The sequence below is a fragment of the Penicillium roqueforti genome (assembly GCF_015533775.1).
Source record: "Penicillium roqueforti strain LCP96 04111 chromosome Unknown scaffold_05, whole genome shotgun sequence".
In the NCBI taxonomy this organism is placed as follows: domain Eukaryota; kingdom Fungi; phylum Ascomycota; class Eurotiomycetes; order Eurotiales; family Aspergillaceae; genus Penicillium; species Penicillium roqueforti.
In genome coordinates this window covers 783,500-797,453 of record NW_024067569.1, presented here as the reverse complement: position 1 = coordinate 797,453, position 13,954 = coordinate 783,500, and the positions used below count along the sequence as shown (strand labels likewise).

Here is a 13,954-nt window from a genome sequence, read left to right as displayed (position 1 = left end):
TGACGGTGGATTTGGATTTGAACGAGAGAAGACTCGGAGAGTGTAGAAGATTGAAGAATAGAAGGAAAGAGTGAAAGAGAGTGTTTGATGTGGATGAAGAAAAAACAAAACGAGGGCGATGAATCACCTCATCTTTATAGATTTGACCGGCGGTCTGTGAGTCGCCCTGACTCCATACTCTAGGGCCAAATTGTTTTGTTTCCTGCCAAGATGATATCCAGTATGTCCCCGGAATGTTACTGGTTAGGAAGGGGAGAGGGAGATCGCTCCACTCCGCAGGGCTTGCAGGCCAACGAGGGAGCTCCTGTGGAGGCTCCTGGTATGGATCTACTGCCAGGTTCTCACTTCACGCGACTAGGGACATACCTGGCATTCCCTTGCCCTCGCTCACCTGCCTGGCCGAGGGGAGTGTCCACAAATTGCCTGTAATGTTTGGATGAAAACAGGTGTAATCCAGATACAGCTATGCTGTACCTTCTCTAACTACAAACATCCATAGCCCGTAAACCTAATCAAAGTAAGCTTAAGCTCTTCAAGTGGGTCTAAGGGCGTCCCTGGAGACTTCGATTTCCCAGTACAGGGGCTTTTCTCCCTTTCATTGGACTTGCACTTTAGAAGCTAAGGCATGTAACGTATACACTAATTACTCATCGAAGGCACCTGACTCTACTGAGAAGGCTGGGATTCTTCCTCTAAGTGGTCGAATCTCCGTAGGAGGATCATCTGCAAGGGTGACTGCACCCCGGGCACTAAACCTACGTAGGGAGAGAACCAAGACACTCCCTTCATTGTTTAATTTCCTTTAAACTACGAGGAATTGAGCACTGTAATGGTAATCACGAGCCATTCCCGTGAAGTCTCCGATTGGGATCTCGCTTTCCCCCGAGAATAATGGTGCCGATTGCGACCAAGCTTCCCCCTGGCGGCTTCTCACAGACATGAATCGGTCTTGTTTGCATGGTTTGACCTCACACATCTTGTACCCTTCACTAGATTCTTAGTCAAGTAATCTCTTCCCTTAGTCTATCTGTAGTCTGCATTGCTAGTGTACCTTACTTCTCAATTTAGTCCCCTGTCGCATTTTCTAATCAAGTCTTCGATGACCTCGAGAATGGCCGGGATCTTGCTAGATTCATTCAAAATGCGTATCGCAATCTTATTGAGAGTAAGTCCGTCGATGAATTGTATAGTCACACTTGAATGAGGACGATATGGAGAATGTAGTGGAAAATGATGCCTGGCGTCCTTTGCGCTGCCCACAGTATTAGATAGTACGTCATTCTAGTAGAGTATCTGGTAGTCAATGGCCTAATGGTCGCTACTTGGGGTAATTCCCCAACTAGTAAAGTGCAACGCTGATTGATAGTCAACCGGCTGTTCTAGTAGTCTTCACGTAATGAATATACCACAATCTCATAATAGGTTAGATAATTCTCTCTATGTCTCTAATAATAGTTTGGTTGTGATCTTCTTATTATACTTCCTGCTGAAGTAGTTGGGGTAGGAAATATTTGTTTGAATGTAGAGGTTCTAAATATATATTTCGTCGGAGGACAACGATTCCAAGATACAGCACACAATATGTATATTGTAGACCTAACTACATAACAATAAAAATAGTGTTTTCAGATATGCAATTGCTCAATGGATTTAACTATATCATTTACCAAATTTCCTAATAGTACCTTCATGGTCGTTCATGGTGCCAACCAAATGGTCGAAATGTCTCTCTCCTAACGCCTGCCGCACCTCCCACGCGTGTTCAATTAAATCTGAAAAAATACAGAGATTTGACGACCATCTCTAGCAAAAATTCAAGGTCGCGATCGATCCGATTGAGTATTTTTTTTCAGCGTTGACCAGGCATTTTCAATGGGGTATACCCTACTATGGCTATTAGGACCAGTTCCCATTCTACATCAACTGATCGGCCGTGAATAAGCGAATTATCTTGCATAAATGTTCCTTCAAGATATTAGTAAACGCGAGGAATTGCAGCCTCTAAATCTCCAAAACATCGCAATACACGGCTTCAAATGAGGGTGTGAGATCCGCTATCTAGGGATGTACGGAGTACCAGGGTGCCCGCCGCTTGCTATGGTCTTATAAAACATCTATCTATCTAACGAAATTCCGTATTTATATCAATTCAAAATGGAAATAAATCAAGGGAACAGATCTGAAGGCGCATCTCCTGAAAAGACCTCCAACCCCGAAACAAAATCATTCCATAGCATCTTCGAAGTCATGGGCGCATTACTATATGGCTGGACACCAGAAGCCCTCAAGAGATCATTCATCCGAGGAAGTAAGACATCGACTGCCTGCGCTTCCATTTCGCGTTGAATTTCTCTGCTGAGTCCACCTTGTTCAACGTACCACGCTGAGTCTTCCTTCAAAACCACGCTCTCGTAAAGGTTAAGCAAGCTCGGGTCAACATTGGCATCTATAGCAGCTTCATAGGCCATCCTGTGACCAATCGCCTCAACTAATGGAAGAGCGAGCGGGAGGATATTTCGATTGAACCGCTCGCTTCGGTGAATCCCCTTGGCACCTTGTTGAAGGAGATCCCTCGCTTCGGAGAACAGGGAGGCCTCATGCCGAGCAATGGGGCTGGTGGAATCGTTCGGTGGCGGCATTTGATATCGACCGAGCAATAGTTCCGACGCGAGTCCTGTGTTTCACGGTTAGTCTTCCTCGAGAAATTTCAAGTTCCAGACACGTACGGATAGCAAGGACGCGGATATCACCCTCTGCAGTCGATGCGCCGCGCATCTCCAGCTAGGAAGGAGAATCAGTCAGCTGTCAAAGGAGTAAGTAATACTAAGATCTTACCTCCATCTGAAGGAGTTGATTATGCTCATAATGCCCGTGCCACCCACACCGTTCATTCATAGCGGTGATGCTTTTGCTGAAATGACCCAGTGCTATCGCCTTGAAAGCTGTGGCTATACCATGGCGCACTCGGGGGTCAACGCTCTGTTCTCGGAACGCTATCGCTGCAGAAACTAGGAATGCTTCTAGCACACTATACTGGGCGATAGCATGGAGGATGGGCATATGTTGAGTCCGGAAATCAATCACTGCCATCGGGGTTCCATCCTGGCCACTAACAAGCCTGTTCTGGCTGAAACAGGCAGCATTGTAGGCAGCGAGCTTGAGTGACGGTATGACACACCCGGAGAGGAAGAGAGTCCCCACTGCAACGCGGTGAATCGAGGATAAGAACTCTTCGCGCTTGTCTTCTGTTCCTTCAACACTACCAAGTAAGGCGGATTTTGGTAGGCGAACGTGGTCAAAGTATGTGAGAGCATGATCGACTGGATGCGCACCAGTTCGTGGAGGCAAGGCCCTTTTTAAAGATTAGCTCTTATAGTTGAGGTATTGGAAGGCGCTTGCGGCTCACTTCGACATAATACCCTTGCACATCTCTTTTCCGTTTCCAAGCTGGACTAGGAATGGCCGGATTCCACAGTCTTTATCTCCACTCACAAGACGAGCCATCACAATTGCAACCACTGGAATACCGCCCCTTGGGGTGGTTGGCGGCATGACCCTGAGACTATCTGTTAGACAATTTCAGAACTGAATGCTTATATTCTGCAGCTTACTTTGCATCGTTTGGGGAAGGAGTATGAAGGTCGATGTCACCATCAGGCAGAATTGTTGCGGTTGTCTGTATATTCCGTGCATCTAATCCATGATTCACTTCGGTCAACATAAATTGTGCCCTGGATTTCAGCCCCGTTAGGTATAAATATTTGAAGATTTGCTTATGGATAGACCCACGAGAGATCGAAATCCAAAGCGGATTGGAGGATCCGCTGGAGCTCTGGACGTTTCAATGCAAAAGGAGCCAGCGTGCCCACAAATAGGTTGCACTGGATACTAAGGAGGGTGAAAGCTCCACCGTCGAGTGTTAGTAGAGGCTCTCGGTGTAGCTTCCAGAATTTAGGAGTGATGTATAAAACATCTTTAAGCGTCAGGCCTATTACAGTTAGTGGTTGCATATAGTGGCGGAAGATAAATAGGGAATACCATATGCATTAGCAAAAGCCTTCGCCCTCTGGTAACTCAGTCTGGTAGATTTCTCTAGACTGAGAGAGCGTGGGGCTGGCTTGAAGAGTTCCGAACGTGCTAGATCCTCCATGGCTAGATCTACCTGCTGTAGCTGCAGCAGAAACTGCTGTAATCCGTTCTCCATAGTGGGCAGTTATTCTGTATGAAGGGTTTGAATATATTCACTATCGAAAAGGGAACACTTAGGGGTATATAAACCACCCGAGAGAAACTACTTTATGCATTTCAGCAGGGTTAGCCAGCAATATCCCGCTTTTTTTTCGATAGACCTGATCGGTGCTGAAATTTAGAACACAAGACATACGTATTGGCATAGTGGATCGACAAAAAAGATAATGCCAGTTTCTGGTTATAGGGTTTAGCGACTCATCATTCGATGCTGCCTTCGGCTTTTCCTTCCTGTTTATGGAAGCCGGAACAGATCGGTGTATTCGGATCAATATCACGATATTATACTGAATATTAGGAACATGTGGATTCTGTCAAATTCATGGCTAGCTGGGTCTCCATTTTTTATTGACTAGGGTGGATCCAAGGTATAGTTTGTCTCGCGTGAGGATCGAATATAAGTGGATTTGCTGACCGCTAGAACAAAAATAGGGGTCTAGCCTGTTGATCGATTAAGTTGGTGAGATCGATCTAAATATCTCAAAAGTTTCGGATCTTGAAGCTTGCATTGATCTATGTTCGATAGAACCTCGAATCCGGAGAAGATCGAGTGAATACTAGGTCCAAATGCGTTATCGGCTACTCCGGAGATTTGTATGCAATTATTTCTTTTCCATCGCATGTGTATTGAGGAGCCTTATCATTGTGGAAGACCGTGTTCTCGTATAGAGTACTTTTACTTTGTATGCGGGCTATGCATGCAAGATCCCCACTGCTGGAGGGAATATACTCCTCACTATCTTCCTACAATGAGTACTCCTTACATAGCGCCACGAGACGAATCTTCACTGTATCTTCCTGTATGATCAATGCAAGTGTAGTTCAGCACAGCCAGAGAGTCGATACATCCACGATGACTATATTCAAGCTTATGCTGCATACTAAACAACTCAAACCAATAAATCAACCCAAGGTGCATTAGCCATATCAGCAAGAGTTTACTAGACAAAATTATTAGATACCGAAGAAAAGATACAGTGGCAACTTATATTCTATATCACAATGAAAGAGGTTGCGTAGGCTCTTGATTAGCCCAGCTCATAATCTAAAGTACCTGAGACTCTTGCTCAAGCGCGCCATCCCCTATGACACCGGCCTTATTGGATATTTTGGACAGGTACTGTAGACGACAATCAGCATAGTGATGATGTAGACAGATGACACAATGCAGCACTTACGGTTATAATTGCAATTGTCTCGGTCAGCGTAAGCCTGCAGCTTCGATGCCGGGAATCTTGCCCTGGCTTAGTGGAAAGTTTGGCAATCTACATGACCTTACCGATATTTGGGTGTAGAATTACCTCGACGAGTGCGTATGGTACTCCTTTGAGTTTGGCCTCGAACATATTAGTTAGTTTCCTATTATCGGGCTGTGATCAGATTGACGGCAAGATGTGCTAAGCATATAGGGGTAGTTATACAAAGATCAAAGCGTTGATATTATATATTAGCGATTGACTTTCAATTACGTCCAAATCATATTTTTCAAGAATAAACGAGTCGTATATATTATTCCCAGAAAAAAACAAGTTTGATCAGATCGAGCCCTAGTCCGCATTGCTTTGCATTCAATACATGCAATGGAACAAATGACGATCAGACAAAATGAATTAAAAATCTGTTTCTCAGAAATTGAACAAGAAGATTATTAGATGAAAAGCGCCAAAAGGGAAATACCAAAAGCCCAGAGACTACACAAGGGTAGTTTCGATCCAACATTTCCGTAAGCGACAGTTTCAGTTGGCTCGGATCCTGAAGGCTTGGAGACAGTGATCCCAGGGGCAGTTGGCGGAAGAGAAGAGGTGGGCTTGCAGCTAGTTGTCATCTTCGAAGAGGACGCGTGCGCATAGTGATGGGTCTTGGAAGGAGTACTGGTCGTAGTAACAACCACCAGATTCACAGATGTTGTTGAGGAACAAGTGACCGTGCTGAACTCAACGAGCGGCACAGTTGCTGTGTGCGAGGCCCAGCTGATGGTGGTACAGGGAGCCTGAGGGACAGTCGTGGCTACAGTCTCAACAAAGGTACGTGTGTTGCCAGTGATGTGAGGGCCAGCAGTGGTCTTGGGAACGAGGGGAGAAGTGCAGGTTGTAGCAATGTCTACAATAGCAGGGTTCTCCGGGACGAAGGGGGCGCAAATACCAGCGAAGTAAGCAAGGGCGGAATCTTCCTCCGTCTGGGAGGTGCTCCAGGCCCGAATGCACCCGCTAACTTTGTCCGTAAACTCGGTGGATGGGCAGAAGCATCCCACATCGCTGTTGGAGTCACACTTAGGAATAGAGAGCCATGTGTTGAGACACTTGGGGACCACGTTGGGGCAAGGGGCAGTAACAACGGGCGGGCTGGGCGCGATTGGGGTTGGGGTACTAATGGGAGTAGTGTGCGAATGAACGAAATGAGATGTTGTGCAGCTTGTGCTAGGGGTTTGCACGGGCGTAGACGAGGTGCAACTTGTGCTAGTGGACGTTTGCACGGGCGTAGATGAGGCACAACTTGTGCTAGAAGACGTTTGCACGGGCGTAGACGAGCAGGGCGTGCTTGACAGTGGATGTGTAGAGGTAGTAAGAACGCTTGAACTAGGGCATTCAGTTGCAGCTGATGCCCATTTAGTGACGATGATCTCCTCAGTAGTCCAGACTGTGGAAGTCGTCATATGGTGCCAAGAATGGCTAGTCGTAGGAACATCCGGCACAGACGAGGTCCAATGGAAAGGAGGCAAGGAAGCAGTCGACTTCGGGGGGTCCGAAGGAACCGTCTGCACGGGCGTAGATGGGCAGACTGTGGTTGACAGTGGATATGTAGATGTAATCAAAACAGTTGAATGAGCAGGACAGTTAGTCACGGTTGGTGGGCATTGGGTGATGGTGATCTCCTCGGTAGTCCAGACCGTGGAAGTCGTCCAATGCTGGAAAGAGCTGCTAGTCGTAGGAACCTGCGGCACGGATGAGGTTGAATGGAAAGGAGGCAAAGAAACAGTCGAGCTCGGACTAGGCTCAGAGTGATAGTGAGAGTGAGAGTGAGGGGGTTCAATGACAGGAACTGGTGGCTTGGACCCAGTAGAGCAGTCAAAGTCGATTGAATGGATCTCGAGATCACAATCACCAAACTTGCTCTCTTCAGGAAGCGTGAACTCGACTGAAACAGCACCGCCACACTGGTCATTGCCAACATCGGTTCCCTTGTACGAGCTCGAAGTGACATGGTGACAGGAAGAACCATCGGGCATCTCATAGATGATGAAGATATCAGTGTTCCGGGAAGTTGAAAGATGGAAGTTTCGGATTGAGAATGGAGCGTCGGCGGCGGAAATCTTGATTGTCCAGTCATCATCACGAGAAAGCTTTCCCCCAAGGCAAGTACCCTTAAAGTAGTTAGAATCAATAGCATTTTACATATCCAAGAGCGACCTACCCCGTAACTAGATCCATGACAGCCATTCTTGGGCTCGAGGCCAACGAAGTGGAAGCCTTCAAAGCTCCAATTGTCACCGTTTGCCAACTCAGACAAGTCGAAGCCTTTCTGCTGAACATCGGAGCACTGATTGTCGGTGTTCTCTGGACTGGTGTAGCAGACATCGGTACCCCACCACTAAGATATCCAAAGTCAGATTTGTATTCGGAGTTGTAGAATGGAAATACTCACAAGGCCAGCCGGATGAGCTAGTGCAGCGCTAAAAAGCGAAAGAAGAGCAATTCCCTTCATAATGGGCAAAGCTATATTAGTTCAAGCTAGTAATTAAAATAATATAATAAAATGAGTGAATGACGCGAGTTGGGCGTGGGTGTAAAAAGAACGTGGCGAGGTTTGTCGACTGGATGTTGGATGGAGAGCTTCCAAGAGTGCCAGGACATGGTCCTTTTTAACCTCAAATAAGATATTCGGACGAACTACTCCCACTCGGGCTCTACTGTCAACAAAATCAGAAAGTAGAAAGGAATGTCAGCCACAACAGCATAGGAATTCCCCATCGATCCAATGGTGAGAACTCATACTCGTGAAGCAGCTGGATTCACTGAAATCAGGGATCTCACATCGCTGTAGTTCAGGGAATCAATGCAGGGGGAACATTCCAGTGCTAGAAGCCCCGAAAGCCAATCAGAGCAGTCGGTAACTATTCCCGAGCTATAGGGCTCGCTCAAAATCTCCCGCAAGCCCAAAGGGTTGGGAATTATGCAAGGAGCTACACCTCTCGATTTATTTAGCAGTTTGGAAAGACATGTTCAGGTTATACCAATTTGTATCCTACAGTCTCTAAACACTTTCCTAGTTATGAATGACTCTATTAGTACCGTTGTAGGTTTGTGACGTGTATTCGGTTTCAACTGAAAATGTTCAATTTTCCTTCATACTCCCTAGATATATCAAAGCCTGTATCTATAGTTCGATTGTGGTATCTGCAATCCACGAGGCGTTGAAATACGTGGAAGAGATCTAAAACAGGGCAAACTAAATATACATTCCTGCTCGCGCATTCCACCAGAAAGTTGCCTAGCAAGTAATCGTTTCATTTTCTCTTGATAATTGTGTTATATCAAATAAAGCTTGGGCAAAGCCCACACATAAATCTGTTGTTGACTATTCGTATGCCCGCGGGAAGCTCCAAAGGGAACTTATATCGAGTGGAGAAGATAGCGCACCACGGGTAGCAGGATATTTCCATGTTCGAAGAGCATGCTCCTGAGATCGTGCTGCTGAGATGATTGTCTGAGTGCCAGTCCTGCAGTCCGCATTGTATCTCGAAGCCAATCAGTAGCAAATCCGAAATCTAGAAATCAGTCCGTTGAAGAACACGGAAAGCTGAACTGCGAAGTATTTCAGCATTGTAATGATCTAAGCTTCATCTGAAAGAAAAGCGATCCATTCAATCAAGTTAAATACAGCGCCGTCGTGGAGGATGTAGGTGCAGTCCTCGACTCGACTTAGACGCTAATCCAATTCGGGATTAGCGTATAAATCGAATCATTTAGGCAGGCGGTGACTCTTAAATGAACGCACGGACCCTCTATTTCGACTGGGTAGATCGCATCCACCGATCTCTTTCTCTTTTGTCAATTGTTTATCTGACTGCAAGTATCGTTCCTTTTATTGCTCAGCATGTCTGACTCGCCAGAAGTTTCCAAACCTGTTCCACAGGAGCGCGCCAGTAGCTCGCCCATCCCTGCTTCGTCGGGCCTTGAGACGGAAGCCAAGCATGACATCGACAGCCAGAAAGACCAGGCGGAAAAGAATGACCCCCAACCCACCGAAGAACTGGAGATCCCCGCATCCAAGTCGCAACCCGATGAACCAGAGCAAGATGAAGTGACATCTGCACCACCACTCCCCGACGAAGTCCCACCTCCACTTCCCGCCGAGGCTCCGCCTGCGAAGGCCGAGGACGATGGATGGGAACCTGCATGGGACGCCACTGCAGGGGCATATTACTTTTACAACCGCTTCACTAGAGTCTCCCAGTGGGAAAACCCTCGCGTGCCACAGGTCCCAGGAGTCCCGGAAATTTCAGCAGCACCCGGCACAGAAGACGCAGCCCCCAAAAAAGAGCCAATACTTGGTGGCTACAATCCCGCCATCCACGGCAATTACGACCCCACCGCATCGTACGCGCAGTACCACGAAGAGCCAGCACAGCCCACGAACGCAGCCGGATTCGAACCCTCCGCAGCATATGCAGCTACCGGCACATTTAACCGCTTCACTGGACGATGGCAAGCTGCAACAATCAATCCGGAGAATCATAATGATGAGAACAAGTCTCGCAGACAGATGAACGCTTTCTTCGACGTTGATGCCGCGGCAAATAGCCATGACGGCCGGAGTTTGCGCGCCGAGCGCAGTGCAAGGAAGCTAACAAAGCAAGAGTTGAAGCAGTTCAAGGAGAAGCGTCGTGAAAAGAAGGAGGAGAAGAGGCGGGCTTGGCTCAGGGATTAATGGTGTGTAGCTATGTTTAAGTTCTGGGAGGAAGGGAGGGTTATTCGATGTATTCTCTCGTTGCCACCGGTCGCATTGCAATTTCGGAGCTTTTTGATACCATCTCACCGGATGTGAGAGCCGGCGTTTGAGCTTGTTTGATTCTTTTTTTCTCGGCGTTTTGCATGTGGATAGAGGCAGACAGACTTCCTGTCGTCTATCCACGATTGAGCAAAGTTATTTGTACAGCGTACCATGTATCAACACAAACAATGTCTCATAATGAGGCTCTCCTAGTAATTTAGATTCGTATTATACGACACGTTGCGACTAGCGTCCACGTTAATTCAACGACTTCTATTGTACCGTTCACTGATAGCCCACTATCAGTCACATGACCCGCGATATCAAATTATTTTTTGCGGCGATCGCTTCATTTGTTGCCGGATACTCTACGCTAGAAAGCAAAGAACTGAAAGCAAAGGTAAGATTGAATGTATTCCCTGTTGATTGACTGGAAAAATACCCTCAACACCGACTTTCATTTTGTGGCTGGAACTTAGCCTTCACATTGAAACGCTTATCAACGACCTGATTGCATGGATATATCGCGGGGGAGGATGCGTACTATGCAAAATCCCCAATTCCACGAGTCCTTTATGATTCTAGATATCCTACCCTTGCTTTCCTTGCTCATTGTCCTGTCATCTTCCGTGAATATCGACTTATTACTGACGCCTTACTCCAGCTATATCAAATAAAGTGGGATATCAAGAACAACCCCACCAAAAAGAAAGAGAAAAAAAAAAAAACATAATATCAAAATCCTGGTTCATCACACATCATGTCCGCCTCCACGACATCACAAGCAAAGCCTTCAGTGCCAATCGCACTCTCCGCCGAGGCAGTCGACGACCTGATCTATGACGCCCGAGCCGGCGACCTCGAGGCCCTAAATGAGGACATCGCCAATCTAGTCAGCCAACACAGCTGCAACGAGTCACAGATCGTGGCATCCGCCATCGACATGGCAGATGAGAGTGAGGGTGGCTCTGGATCCTGCATTCTGCACTTCCCCGCTGCGAATGGAAACTCCGGTATGTCATTTCAACGACTTGACCTGACTTGCTTGTTTACTAACACCGCTCAGAAATCCTCAAAACTCTGCTCCAAAAGCTGTCATCTGCAGACGCAGCGCAGCGTGTCGCGTTCGTTAACCACCGCAACAACTCTGGCAACACGCCTCTTCACTGGGCTGCGCTCAACGCGCACCTGGAATGTGTCAAGGCACTTGTAGAAGCCGGCGCCGACCTTGAGGTCAAGAACGATGCTGGTCACGATGCTGTGTTCCTCGCTGAGCGGACGGCGTGGGCTACTGTTGAAGGTGATGAGGAAGCCGAGGGTGCTGAGGGCGATGATGCTCAGGTTCAGGAGATTGAGATGACTATTGGTGAGAATGAGGATGAGGAGAAGCCTGCTGAGGGCGCTGGTGAGGTATCTGCCGGCAGACAGGTTGTTGAGTGGCTCCTGGCTTCGGATGGTGGCGCTAATTTGGAGAAGGGGGCTACTCAGGGTGAGGCTAGTGGATCTGCTTGATTTATGTTCGAGGAGGTCGGAATGACATTGGTTCTTTTTGGGCGGGATTGGAAATGATTGAAGAAAAGTTTAAGATTTCACGCATGCAATCGGTGATATGGGTACTTTCTATTCTTGCATATGTTGTTTGTTCGTGTCTATATTAATGCATTTTGATTATTTCTATCATAATAGTACACCGAAAGATGCTGCAGGGCTTTTAGAATGCTGCCCTAGTATACAGAATGTTCATATCCTCTCATTTACATATCAGTTCAATCACTGCGAACTTTTCCCGTCACCGAGCCGGTGCAAGACGAGACCCCCATAGGTAGCGGAGTAGCGGGATCGATCTCCCGAACTTTTGCATCGAAGCCGACCTTGAAGCGCCGGTCTCGCCAGACGACTGTCACACCGCCATACACCGCCATGATCCAGATAGGCAGGGCCAGCAATTCGCGGCCGAGCCAGGCGGCGAGCCATTGCATGAACGGACGACGAGTAATATGGGATGATCGGGAGCGTTGAGGCCGAGCGAAATCTGGGGTATCCTCATCCAACTCGATGCATTTTGCGGAATGCAGCATGATATATAGTGTCCAATCGACCAGGATCCAGAAGACTATGCCAAGTGCGAACAAAACAAAAAACGCACGCCACGTCCCGAGACGGGCAGCAAATTGCACGCCATTCCGCTCGAGATACGGCGCCAAGGCAGTGGTGATGCCCCAGGCACCATAGAGTGTGCATAGGAATGACTCAGTGCCTGGTTCGACAAGCGTAGCGAGAAGAACGGTAAATTTACGGACTCGCAGCCACCGGACACGCCGGGCGATGTATGCCGGCACGCTCATGTTGGCAACAGGCTGAATAGCCATGTCACCAAAGACCATGGCATGCTTGCCCCAACGCTCGCGGAGCTCTTTCTCTTCCCGCACCTGCTTCTTCCACAGTAGATCACCAATCAGATGGTCCTCACAGATATTGTCGGAGAAGAAATCGATGCCAGGATGGCGAGCTTGGGAACCCGACACCGAATGACTGGTGAGATAGTCAAGGTGGGAGCGGCGGAACATGTTAGATTTCCCCACGATGCACGGCGCAACAAGTACCGTATTGATCGCGGTGTACATTTTGGCGTGCGCGGAGGACAGGAACAGCTCTTCTAAACGACCGCCTCCAGTCGCGATCATGGCTGAAGGCCCATCCTCTGGACGGACGGACGGCATCGCTGCGGCCGCTGTATCAGCATCCGTGGCTTCTGGGTTGGCATCTAGGAGCGCCTGCCGCTCCTCACGCAGGTTGCTATCTCCTGTAACATCCACTGCCACAGGTAGATGGTGCACAAACTTGTATTTCTTGCTCGATGAGGGTCCAGTCCCGCACAGCCTGTCTACCATCCGGGCACAGACTCCCTTCCCGACCCAGACATTGCAGTCAATTATCCAGACGATATCTCCTTTCGCTTCTCTGTATGCGCGGCTCATATTTCGGATCTTGGGATTCGGTCCGAGCGTGTACGTATTGATGCCATCCTGCTGCAAGAGGGGATCCTCGTCTTCGACGAAAATTTGCGCGTCCACATGCGGGAAGTCGTTAATTAGTTTGCGGAGGGTAGGATAGGCTGGGTCTGCACGCGTCGCCACGCAGAGACGAATGCTGAGCTTGTCGCGCGGGTAGGACTGTCGGAAGGTGGCAGCAAGGCAGTCATAGAGGTGCGGCTCAAGGCCTTTGACGGGCCGGATGGCGGTGACGTGCGGTACATCGGAGGCGGAGGCGTTTGTTAGCCGTGACCGATAAGGCTGGCTGAGGAAATATTTCCATCTGAGCAGAAAGGGATTGCGTTAGGACATGGTAGCTCAAAAATAGCAGGCCAAATCGTACATCTGAAAATATCCTAGGCTGCACACCGCCAGTATGAATGCATACCAAATCAGGGCAATCCAGCCGATTGCGACGGACGCGTACAGCGCGCCATCGTCAGACCTGCGAGCGAGGAACGAAAAGATGTGCTTTAGCATGGGACACGAAGGGAAAGCGACATGGAAGCAGACGAAAAGGACATTTTGGAGGAGAAAAGAAGCAATTGGATCGGGTGGATTCTCATTTCGGCAGTTAGCTGTCTCCGCCCTCACAGTCAGGTACACGGCCAACCAGAGGACATCTCGTTCCACTAGTATACGGAGTCAATATCAAAATAGCTTGTCTGTTCGGAACCCCCGGA

General features: G+C 48.2%; 5 protein-coding genes across 5 annotated transcripts; 2 read left to right on the top strand and 3 right to left on the bottom strand.

The window, feature by feature from the left end:
* Positions 1-2,165: 2,165 nt before the first annotated feature.
* On the bottom strand, positions 2,166-4,204 carry LCP9604111_3484 (putative acyl-CoA oxidase; the record flags this gene model as incomplete). The annotated part of the gene is made up of 7 exons (XM_039071077.1): positions 2,166-2,674; positions 2,727-2,781; positions 2,836-3,352; positions 3,407-3,556; positions 3,612-3,731; positions 3,790-3,988; positions 4,039-4,204. 7 exons carry the CDS (start codon positions 4,202-4,204, stop codon positions 2,166-2,168), a joined length of 1,716 nt encoding a protein of 571 aa, XP_038930751.1.
* A 1,692-nt stretch (positions 4,205-5,896) lies between these two features.
* LCP9604111_3483 (uncharacterized protein) lies at positions 5,897-7,950 on the bottom strand (the record flags this gene model as incomplete). Its single annotated transcript, XM_039071076.1, has 3 exons — positions 5,897-7,609; positions 7,660-7,836; positions 7,891-7,950. 3 exons carry the CDS (start codon positions 7,948-7,950, stop codon positions 5,897-5,899), a joined length of 1,950 nt encoding a protein of 649 aa, XP_038930750.1.
* A 1,392-nt stretch (positions 7,951-9,342) lies between these two features.
* LCP9604111_3482 (WW domain-containing protein) lies at positions 9,343-10,176 on the top strand (the record flags this gene model as incomplete). Its single annotated transcript, XM_039071075.1, has 1 exon — positions 9,343-10,176. The coding sequence occupies one exon, from the start codon at positions 9,343-9,345 to the stop codon at positions 10,174-10,176; it is 834 nt and encodes a 277-aa protein (XP_038930749.1).
* Positions 10,177-10,999: 823 nt separating this feature from the next.
* Positions 11,000-11,751, top strand: LCP9604111_3481 (ankyrin repeat domain-containing protein; the record flags this gene model as incomplete). The annotated part of the gene is made up of 2 exons (XM_039071074.1): positions 11,000-11,252; positions 11,306-11,751. 2 exons carry the CDS (start codon positions 11,000-11,002, stop codon positions 11,749-11,751), a joined length of 699 nt encoding a protein of 232 aa, XP_038930748.1.
* A 254-nt stretch (positions 11,752-12,005) lies between these two features.
* On the bottom strand, positions 12,006-13,751 carry LCP9604111_3480 (putative ceramide glucosyltransferase; the record flags this gene model as incomplete). Its single annotated transcript, XM_039071073.1, has 2 exons — positions 12,006-13,554; positions 13,615-13,751. 2 exons carry the CDS (start codon positions 13,749-13,751, stop codon positions 12,006-12,008), a joined length of 1,686 nt encoding a protein of 561 aa, XP_038930747.1.
* Positions 13,752-13,954: the final 203 nt, after the last annotated feature.